This window comes from Drosophila mojavensis, unplaced genomic scaffold (genome assembly GCF_018153725.1).
Source record: "Drosophila mojavensis isolate 15081-1352.22 unplaced genomic scaffold, ASM1815372v1 contig_80, whole genome shotgun sequence".
Classification (NCBI taxonomy): Eukaryota; Metazoa; Arthropoda; class Insecta; order Diptera; family Drosophilidae; genus Drosophila; species Drosophila mojavensis.
Genome location: NW_025318906.1, coordinates 1,848,552 through 1,866,749, shown reverse-complemented (window position 1 = coordinate 1,866,749; position 18,198 = coordinate 1,848,552). Strand labels below are relative to the sequence as shown.

At 42.3% G+C, this 18,198-nt stretch overlaps 4 protein-coding genes across 5 annotated transcripts; 1 reads left to right on the top strand and 3 right to left on the bottom strand.

Moving 5' to 3' along the window:
• Positions 1-1,643: 1,643 nt before the first annotated feature.
• LOC6578415 lies at positions 1,644-11,065 on the bottom strand. 2 transcript variants are annotated; one of them, XM_002004291.4, is made up of 22 exons: positions 10,918-11,065; positions 9,477-9,632; positions 9,071-9,418; positions 8,884-8,978; positions 8,306-8,492; positions 8,115-8,247; positions 7,910-8,052; positions 7,446-7,632; positions 7,194-7,306; positions 6,837-7,121; positions 6,637-6,777; positions 5,915-6,544; positions 4,941-5,418; positions 4,656-4,834; positions 4,419-4,597; positions 4,212-4,351; positions 3,900-4,136; positions 3,477-3,843; positions 3,245-3,414; positions 2,922-3,182; positions 2,726-2,851; positions 1,644-2,028 (listed from the first exon to the last, which is right to left on the bottom strand). In XM_002004291.4, the coding sequence occupies exons 2-22, from the start codon at positions 9,535-9,537 to the stop codon at positions 1,974-1,976; spliced, it is 4,515 nt and encodes a 1,504-aa protein (XP_002004327.1). In that variant the 5' UTR covers positions 9,538-9,632; positions 10,918-11,065; the 3' UTR covers positions 1,644-1,973. The 2 variants fall into 2 exon arrangements, with proteins under 2 accessions (XP_002004327.1, XP_043866967.1); XM_044011032.1 differs by having other exon boundaries at positions 9,477-9,623.
• Positions 2,228-2,698, top strand: LOC26527940. The gene is made up of 2 exons (XM_015163133.3): positions 2,228-2,339; positions 2,424-2,698. The coding sequence occupies exons 1-2, from the start codon at positions 2,285-2,287 to the stop codon at positions 2,555-2,557; spliced, it is 189 nt and encodes a 62-aa protein (XP_015018619.1). The 5' UTR covers positions 2,228-2,284; the 3' UTR covers positions 2,558-2,698.
• A 1,469-nt stretch (positions 11,066-12,534) lies between the features above and the next one.
• On the bottom strand, positions 12,535-14,312 carry LOC6578414 (odorant receptor 47b). Its single transcript, XM_002004290.4, has 6 exons — positions 14,182-14,312; positions 13,926-14,097; positions 13,320-13,864; positions 13,003-13,207; positions 12,783-12,941; positions 12,535-12,718 (listed from the first exon to the last, which is right to left on the bottom strand). Exons 1-6 carry the CDS (start codon positions 14,310-14,312, stop codon positions 12,668-12,670), a joined length of 1,263 nt encoding a protein of 420 aa, XP_002004326.2. The 3' UTR covers positions 12,535-12,667.
• Positions 14,313-15,520: 1,208 nt separating this feature from the next.
• On the bottom strand, positions 15,521-17,006 carry LOC6578413 (odorant receptor 47b). Its single transcript, XM_002004289.4, has 5 exons — positions 16,833-17,006; positions 16,227-16,771; positions 15,910-16,114; positions 15,690-15,848; positions 15,521-15,625 (listed from the first exon to the last, which is right to left on the bottom strand). The coding sequence occupies exons 1-5, from the start codon at positions 16,998-17,000 to the stop codon at positions 15,575-15,577; spliced, it is 1,128 nt and encodes a 375-aa protein (XP_002004325.2). The 5' UTR covers positions 17,001-17,006; the 3' UTR covers positions 15,521-15,574.
• Positions 17,007-18,198: the final 1,192 nt, after the last annotated feature.

Sequence of the window (18,198 nt, the reverse complement as noted above, 5' to 3'; positions counted from 1 at the left end):
AAAAGCATCACAGCATTGCTGCGGACCCAAAGAATACCTGACTCAAGCTCATCTTGATGCTTGGCTCTGGAGCGAGATGGCGAGCATTTGGCTTCCGTTGCGACTACAATTTTTGTTGTTGTTCTTCTTGCTTTCTTGATTTTTATTTACCACAGCTTGCATATGGTGTGAGTAATTGTACCCTATAATAGTGGTGATAATGAGTATATTAGTTTTGTTGAGGGACTCGTCCATCTCTTCGGCAGTTCTTCCTTGTATCTATACATCCATTTGACTTTGGCTTCCTGTGACATCTCATCGATGGATTTCCTTTTATTCATTTATTCATAAATCTGTTGTTTATTCAGCTACCGATAGACGGTCTATTTATAGCTCTCTCTTACTCATCTCTTTATCTAAGAAGTAGTCAGATATGGATATGGCTATACACATCCTTGACGGTTTCTCTTGCTACCTATTTCTCGGTTCCTCATCGATATGAACTCTTGACATCTTCAGCATCATAATCCAGGGTATTGCATAGTCTGCCATCGCCACTCTGTCCCATTTAGCTTAGCTCGTGGACGTGATCGATGCTGTTGCAGTTGTTGATGCCGGAACAACAATCGCACAATGATTAAGCGAAATGCTTCCATGCGGTATGATAAAAAAACCAACTGGGCCTGATATAGTTTGCATGCTTTGGCATAGCAACAAGCGTCTATCAATCCATAGCTGCTCGTATTATTGAATATTTTAAATAGTTATAAGTTAGTATAGATCAAAGATATTGTTCAGTGTGGAAGCTGAGAACCATTCATGTAACCCGCTCGTAATTGTCATTGACAATCGTGAAGCGTTTCTTCTGTAATTGTTTATTTTAGTTTTTAATATTTACACGTAGGCGAGAATTACGCATAGAAATAGTTTCGTGCTGGTGCGTCTTTTAACACGTTCACAGTTCTTAGCCAAAGCGGCACGAATTTTTGGCTAGACGCAGAAAAACCCCGTACCGATAAAGCCCGGTATTCACATGTATAAACAATTATATATTTTGATGTATGTATTTTTGAGTAGTTATGCTATAATATAAATGTGCACTTACACAAAAAAAGGGCTCTTACATAAGCCTTTAGTTAAAAATAACTGTAAACGGTCACGTTTTGTATGAAAAAAACTCATCATTGCTCGAGAATTAAAATTTTTTTAATAGTTATTCTAAACAAATATAATTTTTTGAATGGGTTCTTTGAGCTTCTGCTAAAAAATATAAATTGAAAATTGAGTTTAGAGAAAATAGGGTAATATTTTTGAATGGTCGTAAGCCCCTCACTTACCTAATATTCCATTTCTTTAATGAATATTTCAAATACGCTCAGATTACTATAAGTTTACCATATTCATATAAACCAGTCATCTAATTGGCTTTGAAGTAAGACTGCTAACGACTGCGACGAATCTCTAAGATATCTGAAAAATAAACAGATTAGAAAACCATCGTGCTGATTTTTATAAATCATTATCGCATAATAAATAATATGATTCATGTTTATGCTCTATGAGATATCATAGTAAAGAAAAATCTAATAAACTCAAAGTTAATTTTTTTGGTATGGATAAGTTTTTGAGTTTTATTGCATTTAATATAGTATATAATTTAAATATCTTAGTTATGTAGAAATAATTGTGTGTTTGAGATTTTGGTATTTGCTGTTGTTATTAAGATTAATATAGATCGATATTCGATTTGAATTGCCTTAGATCTACTTGGATTATCAATATATTTGATATTGAGCCTCGAAACGCAAGTCGAGGTAACCGAATGCACGTGCAGTAGCCTAATGCAGTGGGCTGTAGATGTGTATTGGATATATCCGTAATAAAAAACTGAATTGTTCAGTTCAATATGTATATATATTATTAGGCAGATGGTTTCGCTTGGTATTTACAGCTAATCACAAGAAGACGAGCAAAATTTCCTTGTGCATTACATTTTAGACCTCTTGATTATCTTCCGACTCGGCGACCATGGTCAGACTTCGCAGCGATCTGTATTGAAACGAAAACAACAAATATATTAAACAGAAATCAGAAATATATAGATGCATGTATATTGTGACTAATCTAATTATATGTAAGAGACACTAGCTTTTCGTGTTAGATTGAGCGTCTTGTACGAAATGTTGACTGATAAGCCTTATCATTATCGGAGAGCACATGCCCAGAGCTACAACAGATGCGAAAGCTTCACTTTAGTCTTTGGCTGTCTCTCGAGATTTGTGCATTTAAAGATTGAAAAAAAAATATGAAGTACTTGTGTCTATTTATATGGTTAATCTGGTTAGTTCAGGCGAATGCATGTAAGTTGGCAGATAGCAAAAAAATATAGAAAAGAAATACGTAAAACGGTTTAGCTGATTAATTGTTGTTAACGTTTTCTTCAGCTGTGGGCGATTTGCCCACATTTACGGACGTCTGTGCCCTGCAGGGCGATTGGTGCACTACCAGATGCCAAATAGCTGGCGGACGTGATGGCATTTGCAACAAGATGCAGCTATGCATCTGTAGGCCGCTCTAGTGCGCATTTGATTAGACACAAATATCACACAAAAACAGAAAATTCCAAATAGTTTTTATATATTTACAATTGCGTACGGTTCTAATGGCAAGCGGCTTGCTAGAGCTGAGACGAAATAAAATTCACACAATCAGATCGAAAGTGAGCGAGCATTCAAATTGAGTTTACCTGGAGCGCTCGAAGAGCGAGGGATCGGTGTAGATGGGCTCACTGGGATCCTCGAACTGATGGTTGGAGTTGCCGGCAGTGCGTATGGGATTTATCACTGGCAGCTGGCACATGCGCGCCAAATTGCTGTAAGCAGAAAGCAGAGATTTCGTCAGCTTAAGCGATAAGTGGACTAGTCTAGACTGGATGTGCTCACCCCGTGGCAAAAGTCTTATGTAATGAGCCGCCAAACATGGACATGTTGGTGCGAAAAGCGTTTGAGGCGCGATTCGATGTGCTGCGATTGCTGCCAGCTCCAGTTACAGATCCAGTTCCAGTTGCTCCACTTCCATTTGGCATGTGGCCAATTTCGGTGAAGCGCTCGTGGGTGCGTATCGAGGAGTGGGAATGACCCAGCGAGTGTATGGGTGAGTGGCGATCCACCAGACGATTCTTTGATATAGATTTCCAATAGCGTCTGCAACGAAAGATGTAGATAGCGAACGGACAGCAAATTGGGTTACCAATGAGCTCCCTCACCTGTAGCCCAATCCTGCAACTAGCGTAATGCTAAACAGCAGAATCATTAGCAATATTATGGCTGTGATCAGGCCATGATACTCCGCGGGCGTCATGCAAACAGTTTCCACGGGGGCCACGAGTTTGCGTGGATAGGATTCCTTCTCAATTTCCTCGCGAGTCTCAAAAACCTGAACAAAAAATAATTCTCTTCAGCATTATATCCATCTCCAATCAATTATCAGAAACCTACTTCAATCATTTCTCGCACTTGCTCTGGTTCTTCATTCTCCTTGGACTTGTCACTCTCCTGAGTGGCATTCAACTGCGCACCACCCATTGTAGCACTGACTGTGGTGCTATTTACCACCGTGATCTCCTGCTCGGGCATTTCCTCGGTTAGGTTCAAGCTGCGTCGCCTGCGCCCGAAGGAGGGCTCCTGACGACCCGCCGGGCCGGGACAGTAGGCGGGCTGACAGCCGTCGCGACAGGATCTAACTGTCGCCTCAAACACTAGGAAATTGGATTCGGGTATTTTGAAGGCATTGAAGCGTGCCTCCAGTGTGTCGCCATCGCGCAGTTTGTCCAGCTCGGGGAAGACATAAGGATCCACAGGGCAGCTGGACAAAAATACGAGTCAAGGGAAATTCCTATAAAGTTTCTATAAATATTTTACCCAAAGCGATCTATTAGCTGTATGCTGCGCCCAGAGTATGGATCCCTAGCCACCACATTTGTAGCAAATATGTCGGTAACATGATTGTAGCCATCCTGTGCCTCCAGTCGGAATGTGAGAGGATCACCCACAGCGATGGTTGTTGTGGGCCTGCCCTGATAGAGAATGCTCAGACGCACCTTCGAGCTCAGCGTGTTCTCGGCTGGCAAATATTCGATGGGTATGGGACTGCCCGAGCTGTGATGGCAAGACAGAGTTAAGTATTAATCATCAACAGAGATAATGATCATAATCATCATGGCTAATGTTTACCCGGCGCCGATATAGCCAGAGCTGACGACCGCTTCGCCGGGGCCTCGAAAGATGCAAGTGAGATTGTAGCGCTTATCGCGACTTGTTTGTACATTGTCCGAGAACTGCACGACTACAATATTAGTCAGCGTGTCGCCGTACTGCAAGATAAAATCAAGCGCGAGATCAACGAACGTGATTAATGCATAGAGTTGTAAATTTACTTACACGCTGTGTGCCACAGTCTGGGTAGCCCTGGGGTCCGCTAATCCGCAGTACATTGACGGTGCCGCCGTTGCCACGGAAGAAGCAGCGATCGTAAAATCCATATGTGTAAATTCTACCCAAAAACCCCTCAGGCGTGCGTATGGTGAACTCCATGCCCTCCTCGTTGCACGTCTGCGTAACTGCAATGGGCAATTAGTCTTAGTCAATTGAAGAAGCATAGATCTGCAGCATTGTTACCATCCATGCATTCGCCGTCGCTGCGTCCAATGCTGCGCTCGTAGAAATCATAGTTGGAGGCATCGAACGAACCCGGATCGTGTATATCCAGCTCACGTGAATCGCGATCGCTTAGTTCGCAGTTGGGCGACTCGCGATCACGTTCACGATCCCGATCATCATAGCTGGAGGCGGTGTCTCTGCAAATTGAATATGCGATTGCGATTGCGATTGCAGTTGTAGCTGCTTTTATCTGTGCCACATCTCTCTCTCTCTCTCTCTGTCTGTCTGTCTTCGCTGGCTTACCTGTAGTTGAAGCTGCGGCACACAAAGTCTCGACTCTCGATGCATTCCCGTTCGCACTGTATCAGACTCGGCACGATTAGAGCGCGTCGGACGAAATGACGCCGCATTTTGTGTCTGGCTGCGATCTGCTTGAAATTATCGCTCTCCTCGCAGCGCGTTATGGGCGGACGCGGTGGACCAGCGCCAACAGGTACGCCCACATGCGATCCCCCACCGTATGGTGTGGGCGGATGTGCGAGGCCCAGACCGAGACCGGGCACCGGTATGGGACGATCATCGAGGCCACCACCAATGCCGCCGCCACTACCACCTCCGTAGGGGCGATTAAAGGGCGTGTCATAGCGACCATAGGGACCACCCAAGGGCGGTCGACGTGCCGGTGGTCCATCATATTCGCGATCATAGGGTCCAGGTGCATACCGATCGCCATAGCGTTCCTCATAGTCGTAGTCATAGTAAGGCGGCGGACGATCTAAAGCTGAACAGAAATACATATACATAGCATTCAATATAAATAATTATTAATTAAAAATCCTAAAATTATTCTGCTGATCTCATTGCATTGCCAATTTAAGAACGAGTTACTAAAAGTATGCAATTTTATAGAGTGCGAAGCTCTCGATAATTAAATTATTATAGTCTAAAACAATTTCTAGTTGAGAGAGTATTAGTGTAGAACTTAGAGCTCAAATGTTGTAAAAGCTTTTATACACTGGAAACTCATTAATAGATCTACATAGAAATATTTCGGAAAATATAAAATATAGAGTTCATAAACTTTTCTTCAGTAGAAATTTCTTTATTAAGCAACAAAAAAACTATTAAAAAGTAAAATATTGCAGTAGCTCGCATCTGAAACTAACTAGAGATCAGTAGAATAAATTAGCAATCGATAATCCTGCTTTCATTATCTGTTCAGTAGATTTGTGGGTAGTCATATTAGACGGGGTAGTTGATTAGTGTCTTCTACTTACCGGGGCGTCTGCCTACGTCGCTGGGTCCCAAGCGATTGCCGTACTTATAGATGTCAATGGGATAGCGTTCGCTACCTACCGGAAAACGATTTGGGGTCGAGGCATACTTGCTGGCGCTGCCCGTGGGCGCTAGTGGAGCTGGCGGATACCTTTTAGCGGATTCGGGTTCTGGACGCCGAGCACTGTGCACTATATCATCATAGCGTCCGGGAGGCGCGCGCGAATCAGGCGCATAGGGATAGCGCGGTGGGGCCATAGATGAGGGGCGATAGCGTCTGTCTGGGAATATGCTATCGGGCGCATCACGACCCGTGTAGCCGCCTACTGGATCACGACTGGGTGGATAACGTGCCGGATAACGACTGTCATAGCGATGGTCTCCATATCGTCCCCCTCCGCCATAGCCATACGGCCTATAGGGCGCATCATCATCGGGGGGAAAAGGTCTCGTATGTGGCAGATCGCTGGGCAGTGTATTATCATTAATGGCCGGATAGGGCAGCGGGCGATAGGGCAGCAGGTCACGATCACGATCGCGATCCCGGTCCCTTTCCGGATAGCGTCTGTCTCCATAGCGATCGGGTGGATAACGTTCCGGATAGCGATCACGATCACGATCACGATCTCGGTCTTTTGAGTTAGTAAATTAGTTGTCAGTATAGATCAGTGGCAAAGCGAAGCGTGCTGTTATTCATAGTTCATAGAGTTATGTAAATACGTACCATAATCATCTGGATAACGATCGTAGGGACGACCCGGATAGCCCATGCCCATGCCGTCGATGCCCGGATAACGAGAGCCGCCATAACGATCGGGTGGATAACGATCGCGGTCACGATCACGATCGCCATAAGGATAACGATCTGTTAATATATTGAAAAGTATTATTGCCATCAATTGTGATGATATGCAAGTAATCTACCGTATTCATTGCCTGCATAATCGGGATAGCGATCGTATGGCCGACCATAATCAATGCCCTCCCCATGCGGCAGTCTATTGCCGCCCCCATGAGAACTGGGACCGCCCAGGCCAGCACCCGTTGACCCCGGTCCGTAGCGATCGTCATGCTTGTTAGGCTGTCTCCAATTGCTGCCAGAGTGATCACCGGGTCGCTTGCCATCGTTGCTGCCACCGTGACCAACGTCGCCGTCGGCGCCACCGTTGCCATTGCCGCTGCTGCCACTGCCTCCGCCCACAACGTTCACTAAGAAGACAAAGATTGGTGCAACCACTCCATTAGCACTAGTGGACACAGCTAGCTAGCTACAGCACTTACACATCAGATTCTCATAGTAATCATAATCAGCATCGTATATAATGCGCATGCCATCCTTTTGATTGTACCGACTGAGGCGACAAGTACGAAAACGATCGCTATAAACTGCCGACCTGCAATTTGTTAAAAAGAGTTTTCGTGTGGGTTGGCACATTGGAAGACAGCGAATGAGCAAACAGAAAAAAATAAAAAATACCAAATACCGAAGAAAACAAGAAATACAAGACAAAGAGAACGACAACCACAACGCACCTGCACTGGAAGCTTGTCTGGCGGAGGCATTCGTCCAGGCACTCGCTAAGCGAACGTCCCGTGATCTCAGAGTGAAACTCGCCGCCCAGTCGCGAGTTGCGGTAACGTTGGAATGCTGTATCTGGCCGACGGCCGCTCGAGAAGAGGTGCGAGGTGACTGAGTTATCTGGATAATCGGTGGCTCGTTCTGCAACGGGAATACAACAGCATACGGTATACAGTATACAGCTAGAGCAACCGCAATAGCTAGAGCAAATGGCAAGTGGCATAAAACTTAGACACAGACATCAAAGTGAAGCAGAAGCATAAGTCTTTATGGGCAGCGCTTAATGGCGCACTTAACGTGCTGGCTGCTGTCTGGTCTAGGCTAGTCTCAGTCCCTGTCTGTCCTAGTTAGTCCACGCTGTCCAGTTCTGCCCTGTTTGCCATTGAGCCGAGGCGCTAACTGGTGTTTGGCCACTTACGATTATCGAGGCACACAAGATCATAAAAATGATGTGTGGGACTGGAGCTAATGCTAATGTCATCCTTCTGCGAAATGGAGTCCTCCTCAGACAGTATACACTGTTTGCTTTGATCATCAAACTCAACTGAACGGCAAAAGTATCTGAAAAAGTTTTTCTTTCGATTAGCCTAATGTATTTTTGAAGTATCAAGCGCAGTCATTACTTCTCGGCACGCAAGCACATAGTCTGGCACTCCTCCAGCGTCATATTATTAAAAATATCCACCTCAAAAGGACCGCCCAGGCGCTTATTCTCCTCCTTAACAAACACGGCCAGTCCGTCGCAGCGTCGCTCAGCTATAAATGAGAGAATTTAATTCTAGACCATTTTGGTAGCTAAATTGTATGCGCTTGCCATTTAAGCACGTATTCTCCAGATAGTCCGAGTTGGGATCATCCTCCATTAGCTCTGGATGTGTGCGTCGAGTGAAGCGACTGAGCGTACAGGAGCGCATCGTCGAATCAAAGTTAGCCGAGCGACACACAAATGAGAACTCATTCAGACACTTGTCCTCGCAGTCCGAACGATTTGCGGCTGTTATCTGAGGAAACAATATAATTATAGCATATTAGAGTGGCAAAATAAAGCCCCTCTCCTTCTGTGTTAGAGTGAAGACTGCTTATCTCTTTTACTTTAATCGGCATGGATAAAACGTTCTTCTTTTGACTTTAGAAAGTGTACGCTGCGAATCTTTATTCTCTATTAACTTTTAGTTGAAGTAGAGAATTCGTTCTTCTTCTACGACTCGACCTCTAACTGTTTTATTATTGACTCAGTGGATAATCAGTACATAGAATTTAAAGTCGAGGAATCCCCTTTTCTCTTCTTTTGACTCAGAGAAACAGCTTGCTAAATTGCAGTATTCTATTTCACTGCTTCCCTGACTCCCCCAATTCAGATTAGAGTAACACCTTTGCTGATCCCTCACTCACCTCCTTGATGTCGCTGATGGGCAGTTTCAATTTCTTGCGCGGATGTCGCTCGAATACATATCGTCGACTGGGACACTCACGCTCGGGGCGGCTGGCTGCAATTAGTTGGATGAAGAGAGCAATTTGAGCATGCCAATTGGAAACGGTGTCAACACCCACACACACACACACAGCCAAACACACTCACATGTCAGACAGATCTCGTTAAAGTGCACACTATTCGGCACCAGCATCAGGCTGCCAATGCCCTCCGGTCCAGCCTGCTCGGAGGTGAGGTAGCAGAGGGACTCCTCGTACTCGGAGGTGCCACCGAACGAGGTGATCCGACTGCCGGGCTGGAAGTCAAAGCTGGTACAAGTGCGCACTAGATTATTGGTGCCGGTGCGATCGCGCAGACATAGATCCTGACACTTTTCCAGCACGCGGAATGGTGGTGCAGTGTCTCGCACCACGTCGTCATCGTAGCCCTGCAGCTGTTGATTGGGCAGGCGCTCATAGAGCACACGACCCAGTCCATTCTTGCAGGTGGTTTGAGCTGGGAGTGAGGCAAGATGGCTTAGAGCAATACTGAACGAGGAATCTCTAGTACTTACCATAGCTCTGGCTCAAGGCAAGGCAAGCCAGCGTGGCTATTAATATTAAGCGCAATTCCATGTCGCTCTAGAACTGAATGCACACTATCCAAAAGTTTATCGCGGCATTATTAGCAGCAAATCACATTCAGTGGGCGATCGCGTGTTCTAGAATTGCTATATATGTATAATTCAATAATGAGTATTTATCAAATGTGGTCGAATCAGTTCGTAGGCTGACCAATTTACAGCTCGACCTCAATAAGTGACTAAAAATTTCACCAGTGCCACCAAATCCATCCCCTCCCCCACAATTGGAATTAGAACTAAAAAACAAACAGAGTCATATGAATAGTTAAATATTTCTAAGTACAGCACCATAATGTGCACAATGCGTAACGCCAAATTGGATCATTAAACGAATAGGCGAACAATGCTACGTGTAGCTTTGCTCATATCGATCCACAACTCCGGATGTTGCTTCCGGCTCTTTGTACCACTCAACTCTATTTATGCTTAACACAATACAAATCCAGTTTTTAGCTTTTAGTTCGGATTTTTACCATTTTTTTTTTTTTTTTGCTGAAAAGGAAAACTTACTAAGCTGTCGCATTGACCTCAAAGGGGTTTTTAGAGTGATTCGGCTGTATCATGGACAAATTTATTTTTTTATGTGATGGAATTTTTGAAATGGATTTTCTTTGTTGCATGTGAAATGGGAAAGCGACGGTTTAGAATTTTTTGAGTAGTCTTCGACTTGTTCAAGGCCTATATAAAGAAGGCCTGTAGTGTACACGTAACAAATACTATATTTAGTCGTAGAAATTTTTCGTTAAAATTGTTTTTTTTTTAAATAAATTTTTTTCTGTTTTTAATTTAAAATATGCAAATCTTAAATGCTCACTATTTACTTAATTTAATTTTAATTTATTATTATTTTTCCTTTATAATTAAATTTTTTTTACTTGATTCTTAGTTTATTTTATTTTATTTTTTTAAAATAATTTTTTCTCTATTTCATTCTTTTCATTCAATTTCACTTTTTTCCATTTAATATTACATTGCTTATTTATTTTATTATATTATATGTAATATTTTTTTTTAATTTTTGTTAAATATAATTTTTTATTATTTTGATAAAAATTTCATGGTAATTTCTGCAGTGAAAATATTTTCCTGTTTTAAATGTTTTTATATTGTTTTTTATTATATTTTTATTTATTTCTAATTTTTTTTTTTTAAATATTTACATTAAAAAAACTTTTGATAATATTCAAAATTGTGTTCACAAAGTTTAAAAAATATTTGGAAGATTTATCACATAAATTTTAAGGATATTTAATTTCTTTTATAGCTAAAATAGTACTCCAATTTCCCTATAAATATCACAAGTGCCTGATCCTTAGCAGATCCTTGAACACATTATTTTCACATTGAATTTCAACAAATATTTTACACACACCTTGGCTTTAACAGAAAAGGACCTTCGAATGCCTTAAATCTGTTATTTAATAAATCACTTAGCACTTAATCAGAGTTTAACTCCGGGGGACGCTCGATCAAAAAACTCGACCGATCGTTAGAATTATTTGCGACAAACTAAATGCGTTGGCCGCTGGGCAGACTTTTGAGCTCTGTCGCTCTGGCTTTGGGCTGTGGCTGCGGCTGCAATTGGATCGGTACATTACCTCAATGTACCATTAACATTAGCCGGCGGCCGGGGGTGGCAGCAGCAACTCCACAGTTAACAATGGATCCAAAGAGGAATTAATTAGATGTGGAGACAACAACAACAGCAAAAGCTACAAAAAATAAAAACCGAACATAAAGTTCTAAATAATTTTTTTTTGTAAATTTCAATTCAAATGTTAATCAGCGCACAAAACTCCATCGGAGCAGAGTTGACAATGGACACACACGCACACCTCTGTACAGGCAGCTTGCTTGGGTGTGTTGTAGCTGCGTGCAGGTGTGAGTGCTGTGTGCGTCGCTGTTCTGCCTCGATACAGCAAATCGTTATGGCCCAATGTACAGGGCGCACATTGAACGCTAACCATAATGACACCTGTGGGCGTAGCAGACACAGACACATATAGATATATACATATGTGTATATACTCTATATGCTGCCAAATTCATGAACAACATTCGGGTTCAACTACTTTCCCAGCCCGTGTGAAGGGCAAGCGCGCTGCTCCAAAAGCCAGCAGCTAAACGTTTGCTGCGCCCGCGCTTCATTGTCCGCCAGAATCGAAGCTGTATATAGCTGTATATATATACATATATAGAGTTGATTGTAGAGTCTGAATGTGAATGTGAATGTGAATGCGCTTCACGTCTGAATAAGTTCGAGGCTGGAGAGACACACCACACACACTGTCTCAACCCATCAGCGGTCATCGTCAATTGCAGAATTATTTAAATATTATGCGCTTTGCAGCTAGCACCTGTGTGGGGTGTGTGTGCCTGGTGTATATTTAAGTGGGCGCGGCTTGAGCTTTAATGAGCCAAGGGCGTGGCATGTCATGCAAATGCATTTGCAGCATTTCAAGCCCTTCCACTTAACAGTAAATTGGTTATTGTTCAATTTACTGGGCACTTTACAATGATGTTGAGTAGCTGGTAAATATTGTCGCAAAAGAGACGAAGACTTCTCTGCTTTTCAATAAAAACAGTTGAGCAGTTGATTAATTTAAAGTACATTTCATAGCCAAATTGTGGTAACCTTTACAGTGAGGTTTAGCAGCTGTTAAATTCCCTCATCACGGTTAACTGGCGCCTTAACAACTTGTCAAGCTGGATCTTCGTCTGCCTTCTAGCACAGTGTCAAATCAGATTTTCTTCTCTCCAAATTGACTGTCCAATTGAGTTACCTGTCGAGCAACTAATCTGCATGTCAAATATTTTACCAGGCACTTGGCCAACTTCTTACATCCACTTCTAGTTGTCAATTCAAGGTGTTGGCCTTGTCATAATTGAAAATTACTTAAATGTTAGATGGAAAACTAGTACACCTGTTTTTATCGAGACTCTCCGACTGGTAGATATCACGTACATCTCGAGATATTCTAGGATTTGATTGTAGTTAATTTATTTTATTTATTTTGATCGACTTTCACTTAATTCATCCATACATTTCTTTATTAAATATTCGCATATATAAATATATGTATATCATATATATTTCGTAATATCCATTTGCCTCAAAGCTCTTACATGGCCTCACGCAGCAAAGCTAAAATTCTATAGCACTGCTGAAGTATCTGTAAAAGACAAAAGATCCATATAATGCCGAACATATTTTTGAGGAAAACCCATGTGACTTACAATTGAGTAGGTGGCCAGGGTAAAGGGCGGAAATGGCTTTGCCTCATAGAGCAAAGGTTTCTGGGAACGGCTGATCATAAAGAGAATATTACGTTGTATGAAAATTGACTTGGTATGCCAGTCCTTCAGCTCAAAGGCAGCCTGAGCCACATACGTACTCTGATAAAGGAATAACCACTTAGAGATATATACAGAGTATAGAGTTAGAGTGAGAGCCCACCTGAGTAGAAACAAGGGTTCCAGCGATGCACCAATAGGACAACTGCACAAAGGTGACAAACATGAAGATCAGAAACTTGGCAGCTACCTTCGGATCACTTGCAGCAGCCATGGCCTCAAAGGTGGACATCGATATCAAGGCAAAGCTGGCGATCATTTGAGCTATGAAAGCGCCATGGAATAGCCGATTGTTCTTCTCGACAGTGCTGCGAAAGGGAGTTAGGAAGGCAATCTTATACTGTCTATATACTCGTTCCCAGATTCGAATTTTATCCATGATTTCCTCCAGAATCAACTCACTATTTATTACCACCTTACCTTATTAAATGCTGATGGAATTGTATGATCCTACGAAACTCGGCATGAAATTCCAAATCAGTCAACTGCAACTTGCTCAATTTCTGCATCTCCAGGCAGAGTATCTTCAGATTGAGAGCCGTGTGTAGAATGCTGTGTATGCCCAGGGCGTCAACCTGGCAGATGGACAACAGGTTGAACTGAGAGGTGAGGGACTGCCAAATATAGATGAGCATGTGTGAGCGCGGATGCTCTACGGAGCTGTGCCAGCCAAAGGGAAACACCGCATGGTAGGGCAAATCGCGATCCGAAAACAACGGCTGAACGCAAATGGCCATGTTGAAGAGGAACATGCAGCAGGTTAGAGTAGAACACATAGTTGTTTCGACCAAGTAGCACAAGCGCTGCCAGCGCCGTATTTCCACATTCTCCGATTCGACGTCTGCTGGCTGGAAGCCTTGAGTTGGCCTAAAGCAGCTTTCGTAATAATTTAGGCTCTCAATGACTTCATCGATCTCATTGGCTCGCCAATAAAAATACAAGTTCTTGGTCACAATCAGAGTTATCTGTGGGGGCAGAGGACGACATAGTTATGTGGCGGATAAAGTTCGTATTGGCTAAGCTAACCCCAATCATCCAGGCCATATCGTCGCCCATATCAACAACATTCGTCGACTCGTGTATGGCGAACATGATCGGCAGCAGCAGAGATGCCGAATTGAGCATGAGCAGGCGATTGCAGCGCTTGTAGTTGCTGTATTTGGCCAAGAGGCAGCGATTCGGATAGAGGCCCATTATGCTGGAAAATGCAACGAGTTAGTTGAAATTATTTCGTCTCGTTTTTTGGCTAAAACTTTGAGCCATAATTTCGATTTAGCCATACACCAAAAACGCACGATTGTAGTTCAGGGCGAGGCGTGGCGGCCGCTGCGATTTGTGCCTCAAAACCGTTCGGTATTCTCTAAAGAAGCCGCACAGTAGGCCAAGATATGACTTGAAATCCCCATTGGCCATCGTGTCTGAGCGCTATCTAACTGTGTCTAGCCACAGAACCTCTCAACGGCAATTGAGCTCGGTTCTATCTATATCTCTGCCTTATATATGTGCCAATTGATTGGCCATGCAGGATTCCAATTACAATATTTACGAGTTGGCTACGCCGTTTAGCAAACAAGACCTATGATTAGCAACATGTGCCGCAAATCGCAAATCGCAATCAGTTCTTGCATCTGAATAGCAGAAGCTTTACGCCCTAAGGAAATTGCAAGTAATTGCCCATTGTAGGCGCTTGCATTGAGCCACCGACAGATGCAAAAGGCTCTTCAGTTAGTTACGGCTTGTTTTAATTACTCCTATAATTGTGGGAGCAAAGTGATTAATGGTGGTGGAATCAAGGTTGATGATAGATAAGCGATCCTTAACATAGATTAAGTGCGTTTAGGGCAATTTTATGTATAGTAGTTCAGTTTTAATTGATGTCCAACTGTTGTAGAAGGGGCTTTGTTTTGGTCTAAGGTTTATTGAGCGCTTAAAGCGGAGGTACAAATGGATGGATAGAACAGTCCAAACTCATGCCCATTATAATGAGATTTTCACTAGAATAACTAGCTCAGATAAATTCAGGTAATTTGCTTTATTTCTTCATACAGATGGTATATTATTTGATTTGAAGATGAGGACTAGATATTATATTGTAATAATTTCCTGATTAAATACCCTGTAAAAATCAACAAGATACGATAAGTCAAATGAAAATATTGTCTATATATATTATACTCTTATACTATAAGAGATTGTCATAAAAATTCAAGGAAGAGATTGAACTGTGCAGCGGACTAAAACTTACTCTACTTAGCGAGGAGAGTTTAGGTAATGCCGGAACTGAACGTGAAGATCTGTTTGATCATTTGATAAGTTGTTCCTTGATCTTATTTAATCATCTATGCTTCCTAACAGAACTTTATATACCTACTATACTAAATACATTTGTATGTATATAACTTTATTAGAGACTACTCTGTGTAGCGTTAAATCCTTGGTAACGATATTTATCGATTTTAAAGGTTAGTTAGTTGTCATCTCTCTTAGGCAGACTAAGTCAGCCTAAATTCTATTTCCATCAGTGCAGTTCATATTTATATAGATTCTTTTGGAAGACATCAGTACATCAATCTCAATTTAAACTAAACACAGGGTATATTTATTACAAATTCGCATATATAAATATATACATATATATCGCATATATTTCGTAAAATCCATTTGCCTCAAAGCTCTTACATGGCCTCACGCAGCAAAGCTAAAATTCTATAGCACTGCTGAAGTATCTGTAAAAGACAAAAGATCCATATAATGCCGAATATATTTTTGAGGAAAACCCATGTGACTTACAATTGAGTAGGTGGCCAGGGTAAAGGGCGGAAATGGCTTTGCCTCATAGAGCAAAGGTTTCTGGGAACGGCTGATCATAAAGAGAATATTACGTTGTATGAAAATTGACTTGGTATGCCAGTCCTTCAGCTCAAAGGCAGCCTGAGCCACATACGTACTCTGATAAAGGAATAACCACTTAGAGATATATACAGAGTATAGAGTTAGGGTGAGAGCCCACCTGAGTAGAGACAAGGGTTCCAGCGATGCACCAATAGGACAACTGCACAAAGGTGACAAACATGAAGATCAGAAACTTGGCAGCTACCTTCGGATCACTTGCAGCAGCCATGGCCTCAAAGGTAGACATCGATATCAAGGCAAAGCTGGCGATCATTTGAGCTATGAAAGCGCCATGGAATAGCCGATTGTTCTTCTCGACAGTGCTGCGAAAGGGAGTTAGGAAGGCAATCTTATACTGTCTATATACTCGTTCCCAGATTCGAATTTTATCCATGATTTCCTCCAGAATCAACTCACTATTTATTACCACCTTACCTTATTAAATGCTGATGGAATTGTATGATCCTACGAAACTCGGCATGAAATTCCAAATCAGTCAACTGCAACTTGCTCAATTTCTGCATCTCCAGGCAGAGTATCTTCAGATTGAGAGCCGTGTGTAGAATGCTGTGTATGCCCAGGGCGTCAACCTGGCAGATGGACAACAGGTTGAACTGAGAGGTGAGGGACTGCCAAATATAGATGAGCATGTGTGAGCGCGGATGCTCTACGGAGCTGTGCCAGCCAAAGGGAAACACCGCATGGTAGGGCAAATCGCGATCCGAAAACAACGGCTGAACGCAAATGGCCATGTTGAAGAGGAACATGCAGCAGGTTAGAGTAGAAAACATAGTTGTTTCGACCAAGTAGCACAAGCGCTGCCAGCGCCGTATTTCCACATTCTCCGATTCGACTTCTGCTGGCTGGAAGCCTTGAGTTGGCCTAAAGCAGCTTTCGTAATAATTTAGGCTCTCAATGACTTCATCGATCTCATTGGCTCGCCAATATAAATACAAGTTCTTGGTCACAATCAGAGTTGTCTGTGGGGGCAGAGGACGACATAGTTATGTGGCGGATAAAGTTCGTATTGGCTAAGCTAACCCCAATCATCCAGGCCATATCGTCGCCCATATCAACAACATTCGTCGACTCGTGTATGGCGAACATGATCGGCAGCAGCAGAGATGCCGAATTGAGCATGAGCAGGCGATTGCAGCGCTTGTAGTTGCTGTATTTGGCTAAGAGGCAGCGATTCGGATAGAGGCCCATTATGCTGGAAAATGCAACGAGTTAGTTGAAATTATTTCATCTCGTTTTTTGGCCAAAACTTTGAGCCATAATTTTGATTTAGCCATACACCAAAAACGCACGATTGTAGTTCATGGCGAAGCGTGGCGGCTGCTGCGATTTGTGCCTCAAAACCGTTCGGTATTCGCTAAAGAAGCCGCACAGCAGGCCAAGATATGACTTGAAATCCCCATTGGCCATCGTGTCTGAGCGCTATCTAACTGTGTCTAGCCACAGAACCTCCCAACGGCAATTGAGCTCGGTTCTATCTATATCTCTGCCTTATATATGTGCCAATTGATTGGCCATGCAGGATTCCAATTACAATATTTACGAGTTGGCTACGCCGTTTAGCAAACAAGACCTATGATTAGCAACATGTGCCGCAAATCGCAAATCGCAATCAGTTCTTGCATCTGAATAGCAGAAGCTTTACGCCCTAAGGAAATTGCAAGTAATTGCCCATTGTAGGCGCTTGCATTGAGCCACCGACAGATGCAAAAGGCTCTTCAGTTAGTTACGGCTTGTTTTAATTACTCCTATAATTGTGGGAGCAAAGTGATTAATGGTGGTGGAATCAAGGTTGATGATAGATAAGCGATCCTTAACATAGATTAAGTGCGTTTAGGGCAATTTTATGTATAGTAGTTCAGTTTTAATTGATGTCCAACTGTTGTAGAAGGGGCTTTGTTTTGGTCTAAGGTTTATTGAGCGCTTAAAGCGGAGGTACAAATGGATGGATAGAACAGTCCAAACTCATGCCCATTATAATGAGATTTTCACTAGAATAACTAGCTCAGATAAATTCAGGTAATTTGCTTTATTTCTTCATACAGATGGTATATTATTTGATTTGAAGATGAGGACTAGATATTATATTGTAATAATTTCCTGATTAAATACCCTGTAAAAATCCACAAGATACGATAAGTCAAATGAAAAAGATCTTTGACTATATTGTCTATATATATTATACTCTTATACTATAAGAGATTAAATGGTACTTCCAACAGCTTTTATAAGAATAGCTGCAAGACATTTCGTTTAACTAATACACCTCACTAGCCCCATGGGCTTAGAGTACCCAACAAGTGATTGATTACGCATCAGCTAAATAATTTCATATAATGATGCACATAGAATTATTAAAGTATGTGAAGCGCTCAAGTACCAAAATGGT